Source organism: Mirounga angustirostris, unplaced genomic scaffold (genome assembly GCF_029215605.1).
Source record: "Mirounga angustirostris isolate CCGP_5_RB_7025 unplaced genomic scaffold, mMirAng1.0.hap1 SCAF_17, whole genome shotgun sequence".
In the NCBI taxonomy this organism is placed as follows: domain Eukaryota; kingdom Metazoa; phylum Chordata; class Mammalia; order Carnivora; family Phocidae; genus Mirounga; species Mirounga angustirostris.
In genome coordinates this window covers 15477785-15501782 of record NW_026991725.1, presented here as the reverse complement: position 1 = coordinate 15501782, position 23998 = coordinate 15477785, and the positions used below count along the sequence as shown (strand labels likewise).

Below are 23998 nucleotides of genomic sequence, written 5' to 3'. Positions count from 1 at the left end.
CCACCTCCCGGCTCTCGCTCGCTCGCTCCCCCCCGCTTTCCTTTTAGCTTTTGTAAGTTACACGTCAAAATGGCCGATCTGACATCGGTGCTCACTTCTGTTATGTTTTCTCCCTCTAGTAAAATGTTTATCGGTGGACTGAGCTGGCAGACCTCACCAGGTAAGGGAGGGAGGGGGGGACGTCTGGGTCCCCCCCTTCTTGGCTTCTTTATTGCTCTTTGTTATCCCGGCGTAGGAGCCCCCCCCCGCCATTGGCTCCCCACTTCTCCTGTGCAAGGTTATTTTTTTAAATAGCAAATCCTTTCCGAGCCCTCTACGCGACCTCTGTTGCCGAATTTCCCCCGCGTGTGCAAAAAATGCAAAAACAAAACAGAATAACAACAGAAAACTACTTTTGGTTTTTGTCCTTGATCAAAATTTGCATTGCTTTTTTTTCCCCACACCTTCTCTCCCCCCCCATCTCTCTCTTTCTCTCTCTACAGATAGCCTTAGAGACTATTTTAGCAAATTTGGAGAAATTAGAGAATGTATGGTCATGAGAGATCCCACTACGAAACGCTCCAGGTAAACCATTCTCTTCTGGATTTTGTCTTTATTTTAGAACAAAGTTTAAGTGTTATTTTTGGAGGTGTCTTCGGAAGTAGCTAAGCGGATTTAGAATGGGGCTCAGGCATGTGGCTAGTTTCGAACGTCGCTCTATTCCACCCCCCCCCACGCCCGCCCCCATAACCCGAAAGGTTATTGTTAATTGGGGCTGAACTCTGGATACAGAGATGCCCATCTCTCTGCTTGAAGTCCTTTTCCCGTCGCTTCTTTTTCTCCTGTTTAAAATGACATTCAGCTTCATTCACTTTCTACATAGTTTTTTTTTTTTTTTTTTTTTTTAATGTATGCTTTCCCCATACTCCCAGCTCCCTAAACTCTTCTGCCCCTTTTAGAAAGCTGGATGAATCTCTTCTGAGCGCCGGGTTTTCTTCGGAATAAAACAAAGCGTTAAGAAAGGGAAGGGGAGGAGGAGAGGAGAAGGAGACTGAGGTGGCGAAAGAGTGGAGACACCAGCATTTTCCAAGTTACCTCCACCCGCCCTGCCCCCGTTCCACTTCCCCGGTTAACCTTGATGCGTTTTCTTGCGAGGCGGAGGGGGCTTGGGGGAGGGCTGTGGGCCGCGGGGGTGCGAGGGGGCAACTTTGGCTCTCCATTCTGCAGGAGGGCTCACTCCTTGTTGCTTTCAATGGTGTCACATTTTCTTGTTTGTTTTTCTCCCTCTTTGTCTCATTTCAGAGGCTTCGGTTTCGTCACGTTCGCAGACCCAGCAAGTGTAGATAAAGTATTAGGTCAGCCCCACCACGAGTTAGATTCCAAGACGGTAGGTTGCTTTCTGTCGTTGTTGTTGTTCGCCCCTGTTCAGGACCCATCTGGGCACTGACAGCCCCATTTAAAGGGACCGTGCTTTCTTTTGCTTCTGCTGAGAACTGGGTAGTGATAAGCAGGGCTCGAGAGTTGGCTCTGAAGTTTGATGCCATGGCTGGGTTTGGGGTTTTCTGTTTAGAGCCTGTCCCACTGCAGCTCCAGATGCTGCCCAGCGTAGGCCTGGGGGAGGGGTCTGCGCGGGGAGAGGCTATCTACGGGGCCCAGGGACCATCAAGGAAACTGCACCACAGAGCAAAGGCAACTTTTCTTTGTCAGCCGAGCACAGCCGCGTTACCAACTGTGGCTGTGGGAATTGGCTTTTAGAAGGCACAGCCCGCTTCGTGGCCAGCTGGGAGGGACTGGGGCCGGGAGGAGGGAGGAAGGCGAGGGGGCGCTAATCCCAGGTCCAGGCAACAGGTTTCTCCTGGGGCACCTCGGATTTGGAATGTGGTTTGAGAAGGGAAGGAGACCCCCCCAGAGCCACGCTGGGTGACTCCAGTGGGTGACTCCAGATGGAGTGAAATCTAACACTGATAAGGCCTTGGGTTTCCAAGTGATTTGGTTTTGCTTTTTTCCCTCAGATCCTTTATTTTTTGAGTGTGGGTACTTTTATAGCATTAGAAGGTTTCAGAGACTGGTGTGGAGAGGGGGAAAAGTCTCTAGGTAGAGATTAGAGAAGAAGGGAAGAAAGATATTTAGTACGGTCATGGGGGCGGGGGCGGACAGCTCGTAGTGTTTTATTTAGACCCCTGTGTTGGCTTTATGGCTCTCCCTTCCCTTTATGCCTGTTAGAATCTCCCTACAGTTTTTATACGTCCGCCAAAGCAGGGGCCCCGAGGTGACATTGGGATGCAGTGCTGGGCTGCTTGGGACTGTGGTAGGTGGTGGGGCAAGGCAAAGGACCAGGGTCTAGTCCCAGCTGCCCTTTATGAATTTGGGCAAGTTGTTCCCTGCCTCGGCGGGGCCTCAGTTTCCTTTTCTGTAAAATACAGGAGTGGAACAGGGTGATCTTCCAAGCCCTTTTTGGCTTTAACATTGAGGGGAAGGGAAAAAAGGGAAAGAAACCTGGCCACCTTTGGTGCACGTGAACTTATTTTGCAAATTCACCTTGTCTCTCTGATCAGAGGGCAGGTGCATGTTCACTAGCCCTCAAGAGAGGACCCCAGGCACTTTAAGTTGCTTTATCAATTGTGCTGGACTTGCCATAGCTTTTGCAGCCCAGCCTTTTTGCGCTTTTAGATAATTTAATTTTAGGGACAGTCATTTGTAGGGTGATAATGGATGTCTGAGGAATGTGTTTTTCCCCTTGACTTCTTGGTCAGCCGTTTCAAAAAGCTAGCAAAATTAAAGAGGAAAATATTTCAAGGCAAATTCAGGAATTTATTATTCACTCCGTCTCCCCACCCTGGGTAGGAGAAATAGTATGTGGTTTCTATGGTGCCTGGTGGGTCATAGTCCTCAGTATCAGGTGCAAAACGTGCTGTTTTCCCTCCCTAATTGTTTGTGGATATGTTTTGGTCACTATTATTTAGTATAACCTAGATTTTGACTTTGTTTCAACGTTCAGTGCAGGAGGCAGAAGCGGTTGGTTTATTGACATGGAAACGAGGATCTTGTTTACCGTTACCTTAAAAGCTTTGTTTAGGTAACGGCCATTCACATCCAAAATAGTACCCTAGTCTTTTCCTAGAGGATTTGTAGCTACAGTAAGTAGAGCTGTACCTAACTAACTAATGTTTTAATTTTTGGTAGTTTTCTTTTTTGTTTGTTTTTTTTTAAAAAAATAGTTGACAGGGATGTGCAAAAGGTTGGGATTTGCCATACTTACCTTGACCTGTCCTCTCCTTTGGAGATTTCAGCGTGTAAACTTTGCACACTGAAAAACGCGCCTGGTGGTCTGACACGCTGTTATCCCAAACCCACCATCCAGAAATTCTGAATTGGCTTTGAGTTTTGTAATTTTTTTTTTTTTAAAGATTTATTTATTTGACAGAGAGAAACATAGCGGGAGAGGGAACACAAGCAGGGGGAGTGGGAGAGGGAGAAGCAGGCTTCCCGCCGAGCAGGGAGCCTGATGCGGGGCTCGATCCCAGGACCCTGGGATCATAACCTGAGCCAAAGGCTAATGCTTAACGACTGAGCCACCCAGGCGCCCCGAGTTTTGTAATTTTAGATATTTTTGAGCGTTCCACTTTCTTCAGGGCTTCCTATCCCTCCCCCCCAGCTCCTGGTCTCTCTCCCGGCATGTCCCTCACCTTTTACTCCACAAACAAGGTGACTTCTTACTGCAATTGTGTGCTGGTCAGCTCAAAAGCCGTATTCTGGGGGGAGTGTTTATAAAAAGACACATCTGTCTTATGTTTGGTCAACAGAATGGAAAATCCACACCTGTTGTATCTCTCTTGTAGACAGCTCTAGTCAGTGCTGAGTACACCTGTAGATGCGGTAATGTTAATCTTGATGAGAGGTTAGTTTCCTAGATCAGAGATTTTTGTCTATTTTAGTTTTTGAAAAGTAATCCCTCATTTCTCAGGTGATGTTTAAAGGTAAAAAAACATGCTGTGGACTTGTATTAGGTCTTTAAACCACCTTAAGACAAGTGGTAAATCTTTGTCTTACCAGCTGGGGTGTCCTAAGGGATGTAGGTCTGGGCACAAGAACTCTCTGGTGTGCCTTGCCCCCCCTGCCCCCCACTCTGTGCTTCATCCCACAGCCTTACTCTTTTTGCTGCCCCACAGCAGAACTGAAAACAAGGTTCAGGTTTACATTTTAAAAGGGGAAAATTGTATTATGAAAGCCAGAGCCTATAAATAAGTGACTTGTAGCAATATTCTGTGCAGAGTTTTACCCAAAGATTTGTTAACATTTAGAAGTCTAATGAAAACCAATAATGGGGATTTTTAAAATTCTTTCCCTCCCCATATTTTCTGTCCAACAACTTCCCCCACCTCGGATCAGCCTATTAGATTCAAATACTTCCATGGGAATTGTTTTGAGTTTTAAAGCCATTCCCCTTTTGAGAATCATGTGTTCTGCTGAGTGTCTGATCTGGGGGTGGAGGATGTTTTTCCATTCTGATTGGGGTTGGGGTAGGAAGAATACCCTAATTGTTACAGTAGATTCCTATTTCTTTTTTTCAGTAATTTTTTCTTTTTTTTTTACCCTCTCCCCATGATGACCTTACTTTTGTAATTTGGGTTTAGGTTGCTAATAGATTTCTACACTCTGTGATTTTTAAAATCCGGGTAGTTTTAGTGGATGTGTTTCCTTTTATTTTATTGTAGTATTATTATTATTTTTTAAGAACTGGGTTAGGTTCCATAGCTTTTGACACCTGCTTCCTCTTGTGGTCTAACTACAGAATGAACTGTCTTTTTGGCTAACTCAGGTAACTGTACTCTTGCCAACACGAATGAATGAACTCAAGCCATAGTGTTGGATGTCCATGGGGAGTTTTTGGATGTTGATGATTTAAAAAATTTTTGGCATCCCCTTTTCCACCTGCCTTGTTTAGTTATCACTGGGGAGAAGATCTCCTATCCAGTTACCGACTGCTGAAAAATTCTTATGTTTAATTTTTCAAGTTACGATTTTTTTTTTCAGGGATGATGGTCCCATCTTTTCTCCCAGTCCTGCATTGCAAATTAGATGCAGGTACCATTCAATGTCCAGTGTCTGCAGAAGAGAAGCCCTTGCTTAGATAAGAACATGTGAAATCTGATTTATTAAGAACATCACACGTTGAAATACATGGTAGGACACTTTAGAGAGGCTCCTTTATTTGTTACATTGTGGGAGGGATGAGTAAAGTTTGGATCAAAGTTTAAGGAACTTTTGAGTTGCCTGAGAAGTTACTAAAAGCTGGGTTATAAGCCTGAGAAATGAGTGATTAATAATTAGGTGATTAATCATAATTTTTTCTCCCTCTCCAAATACTGGAATTGACTCTTTCTTTCCCATTTCCTCCCCCCCCCAGATTGACCCCAAAGTTGCATTTCCTCGTCGGGCCCAACCCAAGGTAAGTAGGAGAATCAGTAATAGGATTTTAGCACTCAGAGATGGTTGCCAAGGATTTTGAATTTCAAACAGAGTACTGGCAATCAAGTGTTGAAACCTGGTGCCTTCAGGTACCTTCACGGTATCAGCATGTGGCTGTGAGAGTCCAGGCCAGGCAAGGAGCTCTGCAAGATAATCGCGTGCGTCTGCAATTTAGCCATCCTGAGGTGGGTTCTGAGCATCCAACAGGGGGCAGGGGCAAGCCTGATCCTTCGTGGCAGGACAGAGCTCCGTCTGTTGCAATATTTATGCAAATGTTCTATTTACTTTTTAAGCGTTGCCAAGATCCTATCAGGAAAACTTGGACATTTCCTTGTGACTGTCTTTTGGAGGGTTCTCTTTTGAGGCCCTTACAACTTGGAGTTTATGGAGAGGAGTAGAATTTGAGTAAACAGCTTGTCTTTCCTTGGAGAAACGACTTTGTAGACCCATAAAGCCCTGAATCTGACAGAGGAGGCATTGGATGTCTGGGTTTCAGGTTGGTGGGATCAATCAGGGCACATTTTCAAGTGCTGGGGCCTGGGGGAGAAGCTCTGAGTCTGTTATAACCTTGGAGGAGTGGTACTACAAGATTTGCTTAGAGGGTCGAGATTGGCCTTCACTCTTTTTTTTTTTAAAGATTTTATTTATTTATTTGAGAGAGAGAGAATGAGAGACAGCACAAGAGGGAAGAGGGCAGAGGGAGAAGCAGACTCCCTGCTGAGCAGGGAGCCCGATGCGGGACTCGATCCAGGGACTCCAGGATCATGACCTGAGCCGAAGGCAGTCGCTTAACCAACTGAGCCACCCAGGCGCCCCGGCCTTCACTCTTTCACAAGTGTGTGGCTAACATAGTTTTCGCTGAGCTTGCCAGCTGTGGGGATGAGAACAGAGCTACCTGGAACCGAGGGTGAAATTTATGGGCTTAATATGTTAAAATCACACGTTTTAATTATACTTTTTTCCTCCCTGTGTAATATTGAGAGGTAGACTTTTCCTGTAGCTTGTGGCCTTGGCGTTCTTTTAGGGAAGGGGGGAAAAGGTGAAGCGTCGGATTACAGGTCATAAAGGGAAAGAGTTGTTGCTTTTGCAAATTCCATTTATTTCTTCAAGCATAGTCTCCCACAGGTGGAACCTTTTAATTGTGTAAGGGGAGGGATGAAGCACTTTAATGAAGAAAAAGTTGGCCCTTGTGGATGACATTTTGAGAATTTCAGGTCTGGAGCCTGCCATGTGATCCATCCTTCCTTCCTTTTTTTTTTTACCCCCATGTAATTTTTCTTTTCCTTTCTTTTCTTTCAAAGGAAACACAAATCTCTTAAGTAAATAGAGCAAAAATACTTTCTTAAGGCATTTTTTTTCTCCTAATGATTAAGCAAATAATAGGAATCAATGAACCGAAGAGGTTAGATTATTTCTGTACTGAACACAAACTTTCGGACTGCTAACTGTGTAAAGGTTGCTTTTCAAACTGTGTGTGATCCTTGACATTTCAGAGGCTTTCCAGAATTAGCAGTGTTTCCTGGGTTTGGAAGAATTGCTGTTTCTTCCATAAGTGTGAATCTTCAAATTTCCAGGTTAGTCATTTGATCACCCAGAACTAGGATCAGATTAACCTAGAAGGAAACTGGAAAAATCCCTGACTTGGTCAAATCATGGGTTTGACCTGTTTTCTCTTCCCTCTTGTTGCCCACCCCTCACTCCCACCACTTTTTTTTTTTTTTTTTAAACCAGGAAAGCTGTATTTCATTTTAACATACTCTGGCATTTGGTTTTTCGGTGATGCATTCAACTTGAAAACGAGATACACTATTTCTCGAACTTGTCAAAGTGTCCACCTCCCCTCCCCCACCCCCAACCTGGAGTCTGGGATGTTTTAGGTGGATTGTCAGACTTTTAGATGTGAGCAAATATTATACCAGTTGGGGGAGGACATCTTTCTGTGGAGTTCTAGAGATTGCATAACAATACCTTGCTTTTTATGGCACCCTTTCCCAAGGACTTTCCTATCTGTTATCTCCATCTGCATCTCAGGTCCCAAGACACTGAGCAAACCACCTCTCCCGGCCTGTTTGCTCTTCTGTAAAAGGTGAGTGATGGGGGTAGCTCCCTCACAAGGTTGCTGTGGAGAATGAAAGAGCCCGGCACGGGGTGAGGGCCTCATCCATCCCCATCGTCACCATTATCATTATTTTTGTTGGTTTAATCATCTTTCTTTTTGTTATCTTCAAGCGCAGCAGCTTGGGTTTGGATCCCGGCTCTGCCCCTCATTCGCTGTGTGGATGTGGGCAAATCGTTTGGTTTCTTGGAATCTCATATACTCCATCTTACTGGGTTTTTTTGCAGATTAAATAAATTAATAAAGGTAAAGTGCTTAAAAAAAAAAAAGACCTGGCGCGTGGTAATACCATATGTATTACCTGCTGTTTTTACTGTTAATTTTGTTAGGCTCTCATACCAGTCGCCAAGAGCGGTCTAGTGATCATAATGACGTTAATTGAATTTATGTGCCAGGCACTGTTGTAGGGTCCTTACGTATATCAACTCATCCAGTCTTCGCCTGTGTCCTGAGAGGTGGGCACTAGGATTATGTCCAATCTATAGATGAGAAAACCGAGGCATACATGGGCTGAGAAGTGGGGTACGGGCAGCCTAGCTCCAGAACCGGGCCCCTGCCCGGTGAGCTATCCTGTGGCGGGGATCTAGGGGTCTCACCTGTCCGTTCGGGTGGAGGACGCAGCGCAGGGTGGTGGTCAGGCTGTGAGGAGCTGAACCGTAGCCAGCGTGCGCGGACTTTGAAGGTCCCTGGTTGGGTGATTCACCCAACCCCCGTGATGTCATCCTGTGGGGTGACTCTGGCTGGCCGTGTGGAGGGGCACCCTTTCACAGGGCTCTGTGCTTTGCTCAGCTCCAGGGAAGCGGCTGGGGAATTTGCGAGGTGTGTGCTGGTTGGGAGTTGGGGCAGGATGGGGAGAAAGTGCCTTTCTTGTCAACGGTTCTTTTCTGATAGAATTTGAGCCCGGCCACGGGGATTTCAGACTGAAGTTAGTGTTGGAGGCCAAACTCTGGCTGGCAGGGAGTCTAGGAGTTTAAGTCACCCTTACTTATTTTTTGTTTATCTCCCTTCAATAAAACTTCTGTGTGTGGACATGTCGGGGTGCGAGGTGAACTGCGAGGTGCGAGGTGAACTGCGCCCCTCCTCGGGGGCTGGGTGAGGAGCTTGTCAATGATACAGCGTGGGTTTCAGTTAAAATGCATTTCTCTGCTTTCTGGCTGTCTCTCTTTGCTAGCACTCGCCAGAGAAATATTCGTGGAGGTGTTAAAACAAGACTAGTGGAAAGAAACTGTAACTTAATACGAAAGCAAAGCCGTGGCAGTGAGGAGCAGATTTCATATTAGTACTGTCATAATATTCTTTAATGTATCATATAAATAAAAATCCGTTTTGACCAGAATTTTAATGAGCGATCCGAAGGAAGGGCTTTGAATCCTGCAGTTCATTCATCCCCCTTTGCGATGTAAATGTTCACCTCTCAAGTGAAGTATAATGGGGCTTTATTAACTAGTCGAGGGGCGACTCTTTGGAGACTAGTGGCCGTTAATTAGCAAAGTACATTTTGATCAGAAGACGATGGGTCCGTTCTGTGCCTTCCTATTTCGCTGGATGATTATTTCATTTTGTAAAATATGTAAGAGTTTCTTCCCCTCTGTCTTTTAAAAAATTAAAATGGTCGTGCTATTCTAAAAAAGATGACTTAATTTGAAGCTGTTGGAGGAACGGGCATGATTGGGATCAATCATGTCATATCATTTTGTCAGTCCCTTTGGGCAGAAGCGTTGGCTGCCTGCAAGAGTTTTGCTCAAGCTCGTGGGTTCTTCTTCTCGTGTGGAAAAACCAAGAGGCTGTCGAACCTCTTAGGGGCACGGGCGAGTCTGGGTGTAACTCCCCATCTGCCCTACTTATCCTCATGTGTCATAAAGCTTTCTCTGCTCCCCAGGTTGCCATTTTCCTCCTTACGTGTCAGAGGCCAGAACCTTATCTGTTGATCCATGGAGATCTCATTTCTTCAGCCTATTTCCAGTTGCTTCACTGGCAGCTGGGTGACCATGGGCACCCCACGTGGGCCCCTCTATGCCTCAGTTTCTTCCTCTTTAAAACAGGGGTGTAGTGCCCAGCGTGGGGTGGTTTTCAGCGTGAATGCAGAGCTCTTTGCTGGGAGCCTGGCACAAGGTGGTGCCAGCAGGTGTCTGCTGGTATCATTATTACAGAATTATTTATCATTACTACCATTTTTAAGTCCTCTCCGCGCCCGACGTGGGGCCCCAACCTACAACCCCAAGATCAAGAGTCACGTGCTCTAAGCAATGGAGCCAGCCAGGCGCCCCATTATCGAATTATCTTTGTCAAATAAGAAAAGCTACAGTGGAAAATGACGCAAGAGAAATCCTGATTGGAACGTAAGCCCCCTGCCTGCTGACATCGCCGGATGCTGACTTCGGTGCTCCAGATGAATCCAGCCCACCTTTTTCAGGGCGGAGGCAGCTGACATGCGGGGAAGTTAGGTTGGCAGCGCGAGGGCACACAGCTAAGTTGTGGCAAGGTTGAGCGAAGCCAGGTTTTCCTGCTCCTGTCTCGTGCACTGATGAGGCTCTGGGGCCTGGAAGGTTCTCTGTTACGCATGCATCCGTCCAGATGGGTGCAGCACAGCACGAGCGTTTTACACAGGCACCTCCTGTTCCGGGGGAGTGGTTCCTTGGCAGCTTCTCAAGGGCGGGCGAGGGGTGAGTTCTCGGCATCTGGCCTCCCCCTGCTGCGGTGGGTCGGGTCATTCTAGCTTCGTGCCATCCCGGATGATCTGCGGCTGTCACCTCGCCGGCCACAGTTACCCAGCCTGCCGGTGGGTTTCTGGTTCCCAGCGGGGACGTGGTGGTGTGTGTGCAGCCTTGTCCACAACCTCGAGGACCCTGGGGGATTAGTGGCTTAGCCGCTTTCTTGTCGGGGAGCGCGGCTCCTTCCTGCGTTCCGGTCAGCAGCAGGTGTCCGCTCAGGAGGAGGGGCGCCCCATCCTACAAATGTCCTTTCCTGAGATTCTGCCTTGCCTTGCATGCTTTCCTTTCAGCGTTAAGGTCAGTCTGCCGAGAAGCCGGAGCTGCTCTGTTCTATGTCAGATGTCTTTGGCGGGCAGGTGAGACCCCTCCGCCGCTGCAAGAAGAGAGGAGGAGGGAGGCACTCTCTGAGGAACCAGCCGACCCTCTTGGGTGCCCCCCTGAGGTGGCATCTGTTCTTCCTGTCCTTTTGTGTGTGTGTGTTTTTTTTAAGATTTTATTTATTTATTTGAGATAGAGAATGAGACGGGGGAGAGAGCATGAGAGGGGGAAGGATCAGAGGGAGAAACAGACTCCCTGCTGAGCAGGGAGCCCGATGCAGGACTCGATCCCGGGACTCCAGGATCATGACCTGAGCCGAAGGCAGTCGCTTAACCAACTGAGCCACCCAGGCGCCCTCCTTTTGTGTTTTTAAACCTGAACGTTCTCTGGCTGGAAGTCCCAGGAATCCAAAAGGGAGATGTAGTTCATCATCTCTGTTTGCTTGTTTGATCTGGTGTGTTCACTGAGTAAGAGCTTGTTTGATTGTTTTTAATTGCTGACTCTGTGCACCCACTTTTGGGGGGATTCAGGAAACCCTCAATGCCCACCAAAGTCTGAGCTTCTTAGCCAGGTAGCTAGGGTCGTTCAAGATCTGTACAAGGTGTGTCTTCTTCCAGCTTACTTCTCAACTCTTCTCCCTTTTGCTGCCTTGAAATTGCACGTTCCCCCTTCTCGGAATAGCTGCCCTTTTGTGCATCCCTACCTGCACTGTCCTTTCTGCTCTGGCCTGTGTACCACACGCCTCTCTTTCAAAGCCCGACTTGGGTTACCTTTTCCACAGATCTGTTTCTGCTCTCTCTTCCATGTAGTACTTCTTTCTCTGGATTTCTTTAGCGTTTTACCTTTTCTTTGGTTATGGCAAACTGTAATAATATAATAACAGTAATAATAAGTTAGCAAATAATAAACAGTAATAAATTTGCAAAAAGTTGTTGACACACTCGTTAGGCATTGTGCTGGGCACGGATTCATATCTTTATCCACCAAACATCACTGAGCACCTCTGGTGTGCCAGGGCCTGTGTGAGGTTCTGGGGACGGTGTGGAGAATAAGACCAAAAAGTCCCTGCCCTCATGGGGCTTTCACTCTACGGGGGCAAATAAGTACTGAGCAAGTGAATGAGTACCTAACATGCTGACAGGTGTGCGACCACAGTAGGGTAAGAGTGAGGGTCGGGCGGGGAGAGACTGTATCTTCCGTGCGTTCACTTGCCGTTCTCGGCCTTTGGGCAATTCTTTACCAAGTTTCTGCTTAGCATCGGGAACTGTGTTAGGCGCTTTGTTCTGAGTTTTACGGTTATTTAGGTTCATGCCTTATTGTCTGCACTGGACAATGAAGTCTAAGGACACAAAGAAGATTTTTTTTTTTTTAAGATTTTTTTTATTTATTTATTTGACACACAGAGAGAAAGCACAAGTAGGCAGAGAGGCAGGCAGAGAGAGAGGCAGAAGCAGGCTCTCCACTGAGCAGGGAGCCCGATGCGGGACTCGATCCCGGGACTCCAGGATCATGACCTGAGCCGAAAGCAGTCGCTTAACCAACTGAGCCACCCAGGCGCCCAAACATGTTCTATTAATTGCAAAAAAACCCTTAGCTTTTACTGCCGCTCTTCCGCACACCATCAGTCTCCACGTAGGTGGAATGAATGCAAAATGGCAAGGGTGACACGGTTCTTGTTTTCAAGGGTCTTAGCTCCTCTGGTTGGGAGGACGGCTGCTACCTGTGGAACAGGAGAGGGTGTGAGAAACACAGCAGAGCAGCAGGAACGGTCTTCAGAGGAAGGAAGAGCTAAGATAGCTTCTCAGAGGAGGTGGTCTTTGCCCCAGATCCTGAGGAACAGGAAGGAGGGAAGAATGGCAGGAATGCGAGGGGCTAGGAGAGGTCAGTGGGCCGCTGCAGCGAAGGGCGTGTGTTGCCCGGTGCTCGGGGTGGAGGCGTGGAGAGCAGGCTGGGGCCAGGTTGGGTTGCCTTGAATGCCAGGCAAAGCAAACGAGTCTGGGCTTTATTTGGCATGTGCTGGGGAACCTGTTTTGTGTGTGCACGATCACGGAGATGCCCCGTACAATGTTCTGAGCTCTTTTGGATCAATCTGGAAGCTGGGGATAGGACTGTGGCTGGTGTGGTTTCATGGAGACCCTCCCACCCTGGATCTGTGCCTTCTGCGTCATTCATACTGTGTTCTCTCTGGCTGCTGAGCCTTCTCTAGGAGTGATGTTCTTGGCAGATACCACCCCTGCCCTTTGGGGTGTGCGGCAACCGCGAAGAGCTCTGTCCTTCTCTTGCTTCTATGTTTTCCCTTCCGCACCTCTTTACCTTCTTAACTAGGGGCCATGACAGAGACGAAATCCCAAAGTTCTATACTCTGTCCTCGTCTAAGCCGTGTTGTTGACCTTGCTGTGTGTAGACAACGAGATGTCATTTCTTGGTGCGGAAATCACAGATTGTCTGTGTATCACCAGGGTGTGTGCCCTGGGGCTCAGACCTCTGAAGCCTATGCCTTCAGAGGTCTGCTTGGGGTCACCTTTCTCTCAGAGTGGCTGCCTGGTGTGAGGAACATGAGATTTTGGGATCATGACCTGTACCTACCGTGTGATACGAGAGGTGTGAGCAAGTGTGGGCTGGGGCCTGAGCACCTCGTGGTACATGGTAGGGGCCCAGGCTCTAGGGCGGTTGGTCCCGCTGGGGCAGGTGTCCCACTGGGTCCCACGTATACAATAAGCTATCTCTGTTCTCTCTCTCTTTCAAGGGTAGATAACATCAAGTTCCCAGGGATCTGGGAAGTTATTCCCAGGGTGTGTGTCCGCCTGCTATACTTCTTTATTTTATTTTGAGACCTTCAGTGATGAAGAAGAAAAATCCTAACCCACAATTATGGCTGTTACTTGTTGTGAGTCAGTATGTTCGAGGCACTGTGCTAAGCCTCTGTATGATTAATCTCCTTTAACTTCATCCTGACACCAGTCCTTTGCAGTGCTTTGTGTTTTCTCTGCCTTGCAGAATGGTAAACCGAGGCCCAGGGAGGGTAAGCAGCTTTCCTGGGGCCGTACTCCTAGGAAGGGTCAGTGTTGGCCTTTGGACCAAAGTCTGTCTGAATTCCAAGTCTCAGCTCTCTTAACCACAAAGCCCCGCTGCATCCAATAAAATCTACCCCCGCTGTGGGTAGATTTTTAGGTTCGAGTGCTTTGCCCGACTGCTGTAAAGTGCTCAGGCCGAGGAACAGGAATAGATTTTGGTGTGGTCTGGCCAGGAAGCTTCAGTTTAGTTTCCACTGCTTACCAAGAAGGTAAGAACCTTCTTGGCACAGTTGAATGCCACTTCCCAGCTAGGGAATTGTGGACAAATCGTTTAATGGTGTTGTGCCTCTATTTCTTCACCTGTAAAATGGGGGTTTTCACAGCACTTCCATCCTAGATTTGTTCAGGAGATTAAATGGGTTATTGCACACGAAGGGCCTAGGGTGACCCAGTATAAGCATTGGTTGTCTGTTACTGTTCCCAAAGATGGCACTGGCTAGATTGTACGCGGACCTTACCTAGCGGCTTGTGGGTACTGTTGTCCTTCCTAGGGGTGATGGATAGAATAGCACGTTGAGATTCGGGAAATGGTATGTGCAGTGGCTGGGTCTGCTCCCAGGGTCCTGGCTCTGCTCCCAGGGTCCTGGCTCTTGAAGGGGAGATAGCGTGCGTCCTTCGTCTTGGGGTTGCTGGGTGGGCATGGGGAATGCATTTCCTCTTCTGTATCTGATAGCTGTGTTTTTAATGCCTTTGAGAGTGAAGTCCTGGGGAGTAGCTAGGGGACAGCTAAGACACTGCTGTGTGAGAGGTCTCTCCGTGAGCCTTCTCTCTCCCAGGCCTGGTCTTTATCTGCCTGGGGGTAGTTCCACCAATGACTGATCTGAAAGCATCGCATTCATTTATTTGTCACTGACTGTGACAGGCAAGTTAATGCTAATGGATTCTTTTTTTAGCCTGTTGTCTGGGATGAGTTTCTCCCAAATGTCCTGAAATCTAAGGCATTAGGGGAATGTGTAACTTTTATGGCAAGGGAGGATTTAAAAGATAAATCGGGTTTTGTGTGCAAGGGTCTTAAATTTAGGTTAGGGGCGAGAGCGGCCAAGGAGGGGATGTTGGGGCCAGCCCAGAATCTTCTTTTTTAAGAAATCCATTCGGAGCTCTAAACTGCTGTTTCTGTTTCAATTATGTGACAATTTCAAGGGTTTAGAAAAATCTAATAAAATGGTCTTGATGATGCATTCTGGGGAGAGAGTGCTTTAGAAGATCCAGGAGAATAAATTCCCTGGGGTCAAGAGATTCTCATTCCTGCCACCTCGGGCCTTCTTTCATCGGGGGTTTTTACATTTTTATTGTTTTGAAGGACAGAAAACGGAGTTGGAATGTATTCAGGACTTCATCCATATCCTCCACCGAAATGAATTATTCTCTTTGGGCAATTGCAGGTAGACGGGCCATAGTGATCACTAGCTCTTTTTTTTCCTTTTTGTTCTTCTTTTCTTTCTCTCTCTCTCTCTCTTTTTTTTTTTTTTAGCTGCCATGTTGTAAATGACTTTCAGAGCACGGTTTGTGTGTGTAGTGATTTTGAATAAAGCAACCACAGAGAAAAAACTTGGAGGAGCGAGCAGAGAGGCCCTCTGGAAGTTTTTTCTCTTCTCCAGTCAAAGCTTTTGATAGTTTCCCAAGGAACAGAAGTTTATAATGGAAGCCGGCTTTGGGCTGCCCGCGGGAACGGCACGCAGAAAGACCTAGTGTAGCAAAACGCGATGCTGAGTGACATTAATGAGGTGGCCGCTCTGGTGGGAGGGAGGCAAGGAACCAGCAAAGCAGCGGTTCCCATGACTGGCTCTCGGCTGACTGTGTCTCCTTCTGCATGCTCGCGTGGGCGTGCGTGTGTGTGCGTGCACACGCTCTGTTTCCCAGGGCCCTGCGATCAAAGTTTTAACACCAAGCCCTGCTCCATTGGCTTCGATCCTCGCCATCCTAGGGAGGCCATGTGTGGCGGGTTCTCAAATTCCACCTACTGAAAAGTATAGTTTTAAGCCTGGAGGCATTTTGCTTTACCTTCCGGGTCCCTGCTGGAGCCTGCGTCACAGTGCTGGGCCACTGTTGGGAACACCAAGGCCAAGAGGGCGAAGAAAAGTCAGTATTCTCGTCCCAGAAATGGATTCTAGGGAGGCAGGAGGAGAAAACCTGTTCACTTGTAACTTTACTTTCTTTTTCTAAAGCCCTAGCCTGATAACATTTCATATTGATGGTATAAATGGAACATTGCAACCACTACTTCTTAAATATTTTAGTGCCTTGGAATGTATTCTGTATTTCCACGTTGCTCTTGGGCAAGACTTTCCAGTTACTCAAGAAAAGCAGCCACATTTCAGGTAGATTACCTGGTCAGAAGGTGAGAAACCTGCCTTACCCAGCGGGACCTTGGGACTCTTGGTCTATTGTCCACTCATTCCAGGAATGAAACTGCTCTCCTCTGCCTCATTCCTCAGCATGGCATTGGAATGAGCATCCTGAGTATCCTGAACCGTCCTGGGCAGGTGTTTGAAAAACTGCTGCGAGATCTAAAGCAAAAAATTTCGAGGGAGGCTGGAGTGGGTGGGGTGGGTGGAAACAGTGAGTATTTATTGATGCTCCCCTGGTTTATTTTTTTATTTATTTTTTATTTTTTTTCCCCTGGTTTATTTTTTTACCCCTTCAGTTCCGATCCCTCTGGGAGCTCTCTCAAGTGTGTCCTTTTTGTAGTTAAAGGCAAACCAACAAACAAAAATGTTTAAACTTACACACATAACGCTTAATAAAAACCGGCCGGTAGTTCACCTTCTCTTTCACCCCGGGGGGAAAAAAAAGGATTGCATTAGGGGTGCTTGAGCCTAGGCAAAAACCGGGCTGTGAATCTCCACAAGACTGTTACGTGTGTATGTTTCCTCTTCTGTTTTCAAAGCGGATAATTGGTTTTAGTAAGAACTTCTGACTTGATTAGGGGACCCTTAGGAAATTAAAGTGTGTTTGAATTTCACAAGTATAATTTTAATTATACAAATTTTGCGTTTTCCACTAGGGAGCTAGGTTCAGAACTTGTTTTCCTATACTAATAGGGGTAGTAAAGCTGATTATGGCAGAATGCCTTACTTAAATTGCTTTGAAAATAAAAATCCATGGATTGGATCATTGTTTTTCCCTGCAGAACACGATGTTCAGGTTCACGTCCGCACACGTTCCCACATCCTTGTTAAAAGAGATTTTTCAGTGGATCCACAGAAGTGTAGAACTGAGTGACATAGTTGGGGGGGGTACCTCATTATGAATTTTTCTGCTGCACTTGCTGAAAGAATTCAATTAAAGTTCTTTTTGAGCACAAGTCCTGCCTGGGCAGCCTCTCTTTGGCACACTGCCACGTCAGCGTGTTGTGCTTGCCTTTATAACCCCCATCACCCTGTTTGCTCAGAGCCTGTGTGTTCACAGCCTTCGTTCTTCAGCTGCCCCTCTTCAGCAGGACCCCGCTGGATTAGAGCAGAACGCACCGTGGAAACAGTCACCTGAGTTCTTGCCCAAGCGGCAAAGAGATGATGGAGAGGGGGATGAGCAGACCCCCTGGGCTTTCCCGAGAAGGGCTGATTGTGTTAATGGGAAATGACCGTTTCTCAGGGCCATCCAGACAAAACGCCATGTGTCGGGGAAGTGCTTTGTAGGTTTGAACTCAAGCATCCTCAAACGTCTCCCCCTGTGCACGGGCTTTAAAAGCTGCCTAGGGGCCAACGCCTCGGTCTTCCTGGGCTCTTGTTCTCAGATTTTCACAGGAGAGCTTGAAGACAACAATTGTTCGCCGAAGAGAAATCCTGGAAACAGTTTGTGGGAGAGGTGGTGTCTGAAAATATGGGAAAAATAAAGCTCCAGCTGTGCACCTGAGTCCACCCCATCTCCCGTCCCATGTTTAATCATCCACTTTATTATTCTTACTCCTTTCTGTTGAAGTGGTGTAGCTTAGTGTTGAAGAGCCTGGACTCTGGAAGCAGGCTGAGTTTGAATCCTTGCTCTGTCACTTCCCAGCTGTGTGACCTTGAGCACGTCACCTAAATATTCCATGCCTTAGTTCTGTCATCTGCGAAATGGGCACAATAACAGGCTCTCCTCCCTGGGTTTGTTGTGAGGATTCCATGAGTTGACAGAGAAAGTGCTGGTGTCTGGCGCACAGTAGGCACTTTGGGTGTGTGAGTTAGTATTGTTAGGAAGAGTCAGGCAAAATGCTCACCGTCTGCCTTGCCTGGTAGTTGGAGACCTGATCAGTGCTGCGGTCTCTGGCCTTAGATATTTTTTTCTTCAGCAATTGAGGAATACAAAAGAGCGTACGTGTGTGTGTGTGTGTGTGTGTATGTGTGTAAATATATGTGATTAGGTGGAATCATGGTGTAATTCAGATTCAGGGGCGTTTCGTGCTATTACAAATGGGGCATGTAGTTTGGTAGGCACATGGCCCCGGGGCTCAAGCCTCTGCAGTGAATTCGGTGCTGCCACTGACTCTGTGACCTTGGGAAGGTGTCTAAACTTTTCCAAGCTTCGATTCTGTACCTAAAAACTGGGGGTAACAGAGTTGTGGGATGAAATGAGACACTGTAAATCAGGCACCTGGTGTATGGTTGGCACTTAGAACATGTGAATTCCTTCCTCCGCAGGGAAGGGGGTTTTTTCTTTTTTTTTTTTTTTTTTTCTTTTTGTATCTTGAAAAATGAGAAAGATACAAAGTACTCTGCTCTTGCTAGAGATTCTGGAGTTAGTGGATGAGTCCTTAGAAAGCTGACTGTAAGAGGGGGTGCTCTTATCCTTAATCTACATGCAAAAGGGCTGTCTTAGGGGCTTTGTTTCACAAAACCCAAATTTCCAGTGGTGGGAAATGATTTTGTTTGGTCAGGAACCTTAGATGGTGTCCACAAGCCTTTGAAGGTGGCTTTGGTACTTTTGACATTTGGCAGTAATCAGGAGGACAGGGCAGCATGGTTGAAGAGGTTTGGGGGTGCTTAGGTTTCTGACCGTGACTGAGGACAGTGGGAGGGAGGGAGAATGTTGGCGTGGGGGATGGTGTCTTTTCACAGAACCTTTTACCTGGGGACACAGACCAGTAGGTTTTGCTCTACGGACGTGAGCACCGGAGCTCCGGGAAATGCCCCTAGTGCCCAGCCATCAGCCTCGTGAACCCTGACCCTCCGATCAACTGTCAGGGCTGGGAAAGCCCCCTGATATCTTAGGGCATCTACAGTCTGTGTGTCCAGATCCTGTGCTCATTTTCCAGATTAGCCCCCTTCACTTCATGTCCATCAGGTGGAATTTTCCAGATGTTTCCAGGAACAAGGAGCAAGATTATGGTTATGAGTGGATGCTGGGCAGGGGATGGGGTATGTGTGAATGTGAGTGTATGGAGGATGGAAGGGGGTGGCCGGGAGGAGGGGAAGAGTGGAAGATTACATTGACTAATTATAGGGAAAAAACCATATTTGCTGCTCCATTAAGTGATCGCTAGGCTATGGAGCAGTTTATTGTAATTAATGCAGGAACAGCAAATAAGTGTTAAGTTTGGAGTGGAGGGTCTCCAGGCACCCCTGCCCCCCTCTGCTGCTCTGTGTCCACTGCCCCCCTTCATTATCCTTTGAGGTGCAGAGTCTTGGGGGACACCCTCCTCTGAAGGACCGAGGTAGAGACTTGGACCAGTTTTCTGCTGCCTTGTTTTGTCAAACGAGGATGTCTTGCCCGATCTCCTGCAGAGTCTCCTGCAGGGCTTTTTATGTTTTCTGAGGGTGAAGGAGGAGGGACAGACCCATGCCATCATTTTGCTATTCTTGCCACAGCCGTTTTAATTTCAGCTCATGAAAGTGGCAGCTTACACATCCAAGTCCATCAAGCTACGGGCCATGTGGAGTTGTGATTGCTTTCCTTGATGGTTTCTTGTTCAAATCAGCGGTGCTCTTAATTTTCCAGATGAAGTAAAAAGAAAATTGGAGACTCCCCTCCCGCCCTGTGTCTCTTCATCCAGGGTTTTCTGAGCATGACTCTGATTTGGAGGGTTAATATTAATTAGGAGCCAGTTTAGACCTCACTTGCTTGATGAGGAGAGCTGCAACCGTGGTGACGAGGTTAGCTCCTTTCCGCATGTGCCTGCTCCTCGTGAAACTCTCTGGATTTAAAAGCCAAAGGGGTAAATACAGAGAAAGGCGACGAGGGGCTCCTCCTAGAGAACTGGCAGAGACCCTTGCTGGTCTGCAGGGAGGAGCTGGACGGGCACACAGGGGCGTCTGGGGCCCGAGGAAGTTCTGCCTCTGTCTACCCACTCCTTCTCGCGGGTGGCGGGGGCCTTGACCAGCTGGCCGCTGCCGCTCTCTGCCTCAGTTTCCTTCCCTGCAGGTGCGTTTCTTTGGCTTCCAAAAAGAGGCACGACTCGTGTCCTCAGTTTCCAAATCGGGGGACGCTCGGATTTCTCTTGAGGCGGTCCCCCGTTCAGTGCCAGGTCCCCGGGAGGCTCTTCAGTGTGTGCTGAGGCTCAAGATTTCTGCTTCCCAAGCTTTCCCAGTGCTGACTAGGTCTTTTCAGGGCGGGTGGCGCAAAGGACAAGGACACAGAGAGCCAGGGAGCTCTGCTGTACGGTTAGGAGACAGGAGACCTAGGGAGGAAGTGCCCTGCTCTCCTTAGGTTGGCTCACATTAGGGATCTTTCTTCTTTGGCCTGGGGGGTTGGGTTGGTTCTCTTTTTGATGGGGTGCTTGGGGCTGGAGGGAGGATGGCTGACTGTGGGTGTGAATGTTCCAGTTGCAGTGGGAGAGACCTGGCTTCTAGTTCTTAGTTCGGTGCCGAATAGCTGAATGTGACCTCGGGCCAGTTGCCTTGCAGCTCTGTGCCTCAGTTTCTCCATCCGTGGACTGAAGGAGAATGAGGGAATATGTGGCGGGAATCAGCAGTGCTTAGGGTTTAAGAGAACGGGCTCAGGAGGCAGGCAGTGTTAGGGTTTTTCTTTATAGCCTAATAATTTCTTAGCTGGGTGACCTCGGGAAGTTCGCTTAACTTTGCGAGTCCTCAGTTTCCTGACCTGTAAAGTGGGGAGAATAGGTTACGAATACCTACCTGACAGGGTCGTTGCAAGGACTGCGTGCCACAGTGTTCAGACAGCGCTTGTCACAGCGCCGGAAAGGTGGTTAGCACTTTAGGTGTGGTGGTCTGGCTGAAAGTTCCTGAGACACAAAGGTGTGGAGCAGAAGCGGCCACAGCAAGAAAACAGTTGAACTGCGAAGGTTGACTTTCTGACCTGGACGGAGCTTCCCACAGAGGCAGGTTTGTGGTCAAAGAAGCAAGGCCTGCCTGAACTGCCTGGCCTGGAGCTTTGGGTGCTGCCTGTGACTGGCCCCTGAGCCCCGCGGAGCGGAGGGACGTCTGCAGTCGGCCGGCCTGCGGTCCCCAGCTGGAGGCACCAGACTGCGCCGTGGGCATGGGGATCGGGCCGCCCTCGCTCGACATCTTAGCCCCCTGGTGGCGGGAGAAGGAGGAGGGGGGGAGAAGTGGAGGGGAACTGATCGCTGCGGGACCTGGAGACCCATGTTCGTTTTCAGAAACCCACGTCTGGTACTGTCTGAAATACAGAAGCTTTGCGTGACTGAGGCAGGACTGATCAAAGGCCATTTGCGATTTCAGAATGTTCCTAAGTGTGTTTGGCAGACAGAGTTCTGTGTTTTGATGGCTTCCTCTCCCACTGTACTCCCCCACTTGGGTGAGGTGATGCTGATCGGCAGCAGCACCTGCCTCTCAGGCCTGAGTGTGCATCGGGAGTGCCGAAGGGGGGGCAGGTCCGGGCCCTGGGCGGCTGCTGTGGATGCCAGCTCGCTGTGGCCAGCCGGGTCCCCCAGCTGCTTGTCAGTCTCTTTTTCGGGGGCAGGCCTGAGTAGGTGTTGAGGATGGGGAAATCCTAGGGGGTGTTGTTAGGCTTTTTTTTTTTTTTTTTTTGAGAGAGAGAGGTCATGAGCAGGGGAGGAGAGGCAGAGGGAGGGGGGGAGAGAGAGAGAGAGAGAGAGAGAGAGAGAGAGAGAGAGAAGCAGACTCCCTGCTGAGTCGGAAGCCCAGACATGGGACTCAATCCTAGGACCTGGAGATCACGACCCGAGCCGAAGGCAGACGCTTAACCGACTGAGCCACCCAGGCGCCCCTTGTTAGACTATTATTACTCCCTTGAAGGGAGGGTGGAAAGAGGGACTGTGGTGGAGAGCATCTTGCTGGTTCAGGAGAAAGGATATACTTGCAAATGAGCACAGCGCAGGCCAGGTAAAGGCCAGAGCACGCTGTGCAGAGGAGGGCGGGCTGAAGGATCGATTCACTCACCACACAGCAGATGTCTGCCCTGTCCTGAGCCAGGCCCAGAGCTGGGGAGTGGGGTCCAGCTGGGAGGAGGGTCACCCCGCCCCTGCATTTGCATCTGGCAGGGACACATTTGTTAAACAACCTATCACAGGATCTATTATTCTAGTACAATTACAGTGAATGCTACAAAAACCTGTAGGCTGTTCCAGGGGGTGTAATGGAGACACCGGATCTCCTGTAGGGTTTCGGGAAGGCTTCCCGGAGAAGTACATAGGGGCTGAGCTTGCAGGGTGAAGGTAAGCATGACCTCAGGAGGGAGGATCGGGGTGCATTTCATGTGCTGGAGGGCAGAGGGCTGGGAGGAAGAGAGCAGAGCAGTCAGGCTGGGCCATGTGTGTGGGGTTGGGTTCTATTCTTACCCCAAGAGGGCTGTTGGGGGGCCCACTTAGGGCTTAGGAAGGGGTGGGAACTGATCAGTTTTGCGTTTTGGAAAGATCTGTGTGGCAGTCTGTGTGGAGGAGGGCTTGTGGGAGCCTCAGGCAGATGTGGGGAGACTGGTTTGTGACTTGCCTGAAGGAGGGGGGTGGTCTGGCTGGAGGTGGAGACCAGCGGACTGACGGAGGTGTGTTTGTGAATTAGCACAGCAGCTGAATGGGTGGTGCTAAAGGGGAGAGGCAGGTTCGGCTTGTGGTATGTGTAGACAGAGCGCCCCTGCCCCCACCTTGCTGAGATCGGGAATGTTGGTGCCCACAGCAGATGGGCAGGGCACATGGGCCCAGACTCAGGGTTGAACGTAACCCTCTGGCAGGAATTTTGCACACTCACGGTGATGTTGGTAGACCTTTTTTTTGGTAGACCTTTTTTTTGAGTGTATACTTGTATATTTACTTACAAACGACATACATGTGCTATTGTGTTAAAAGTCTACATACCCTGTAAGTCATAGACAAATAATTAAAAGTTAAAAAGGATGAGAAGAAAGTTAAACACAGGGCATCTGGGTGGCTCAGTTGGTTAAGCGTCTGCCTTCGGCTCAGGTTGTGATCTCAGGGTCCTGGGATCAAACCCCTCATGGGACTCCCTGCTCAGCAGGGTGGGGGTCTGCTTCTCTCTCTCCGTCTGCCCCTCCCCCCTGCTTATGGGGGCACTTTCATTCTCTTTCAAATAAATAAATAAAATCTAAAAAAAAAAGCTAAACACAAATGAAAGTTCGTCTTTTCCTCCTAAACCCTACTTTGGGGACTATAGCTTTAGGCCATGGACAGCCATTAAGGAGTTAGGGTGGGGCTGGCCTGGACAGGTGGGTGTTGGGGAAAGGGCATTCTGCAATCTTGGGGCCCTTGGGTAAGTTCTGTGCATGCTGCAGGTCCATGGGGAGGTACCTGCACGGTCCCATCACCGCGTGTGGCCTGCTGAGTCAGGCACGAGGCCACACGGTAACATCCCCCAGAGGTGGATGTGGTGTTGTCGCAGGATGGTGGGCTCCCTGGGGCTTGGCCTTTGCTCGTCTGCGTGGGCTCATCCAGTGGAATAGACAGTGAGGCACACTCCCGTATGGACCCGGTGTCACCTGTCCTGTTCAGTCGAGAGGGCCAAGGCCACGCGTGGCCATGAAGAGTGGATCTTACGGAGAGAGCTTGGCATAAGTGAGGGATGTAGATTCTGGCTGCGGCCCTTCCGCTGCCTGCGGTGCGACCCCATCCAATCCTGAGTCCTGCTGGGCCTCTCGTTCCCTTGTGTCTGCTGGATTGATAATAATACTTCCCTATCAAACTGCAAAGGCTGAAAATGATTCAGAGCCAATTGCTTCTGTCTTTGCGATTCAAACGCACCTCTGACTTTACTCTCCCAGTCGCTTCCAGCGAGTTGGTGTTGCTACTCGGAGGGTACGGCTGGGTTCTCGGAGGCTAATTCCGTTCCAGCCCGCTCCATTTAGCTCTTCCTTGGAGCAGAACCCGAGCGAGGATCTCACCTTCCAGAGAGTGCTTTAAAAAATGCTTGTTTCGCAACAGACTGAATTTCAGTCTTTCCCCGAGCGCAGCCGTGCTCAGCAGAGGC

General features: G+C 48.7%; 1 protein-coding gene across 6 annotated transcripts in view; it reads left to right on the top strand.

Moving 5' to 3' along the window:
* The window catches only part of MSI2 (musashi RNA binding protein 2), a 385617-nt gene that overhangs the window by 346 nt on the left and 361273 nt on the right, over positions 1–23998 (top strand). For all 6 annotated transcript variants that reach the window (XM_045889212.3, XM_064583001.1, XM_045889211.3 and 3 more), the window contains exons 2-5: positions 120–160; positions 483–564; positions 1282–1366; positions 5387–5428. In XM_045889212.3, the coding sequence (XP_045745168.1) occupies positions 120–160; positions 483–564; positions 1282–1366; positions 5387–5428 (250 nt within the window). The remainder of the gene's footprint in view (positions 1–119; positions 161–482; positions 565–1281; positions 1367–5386; positions 5429–23998) is intronic.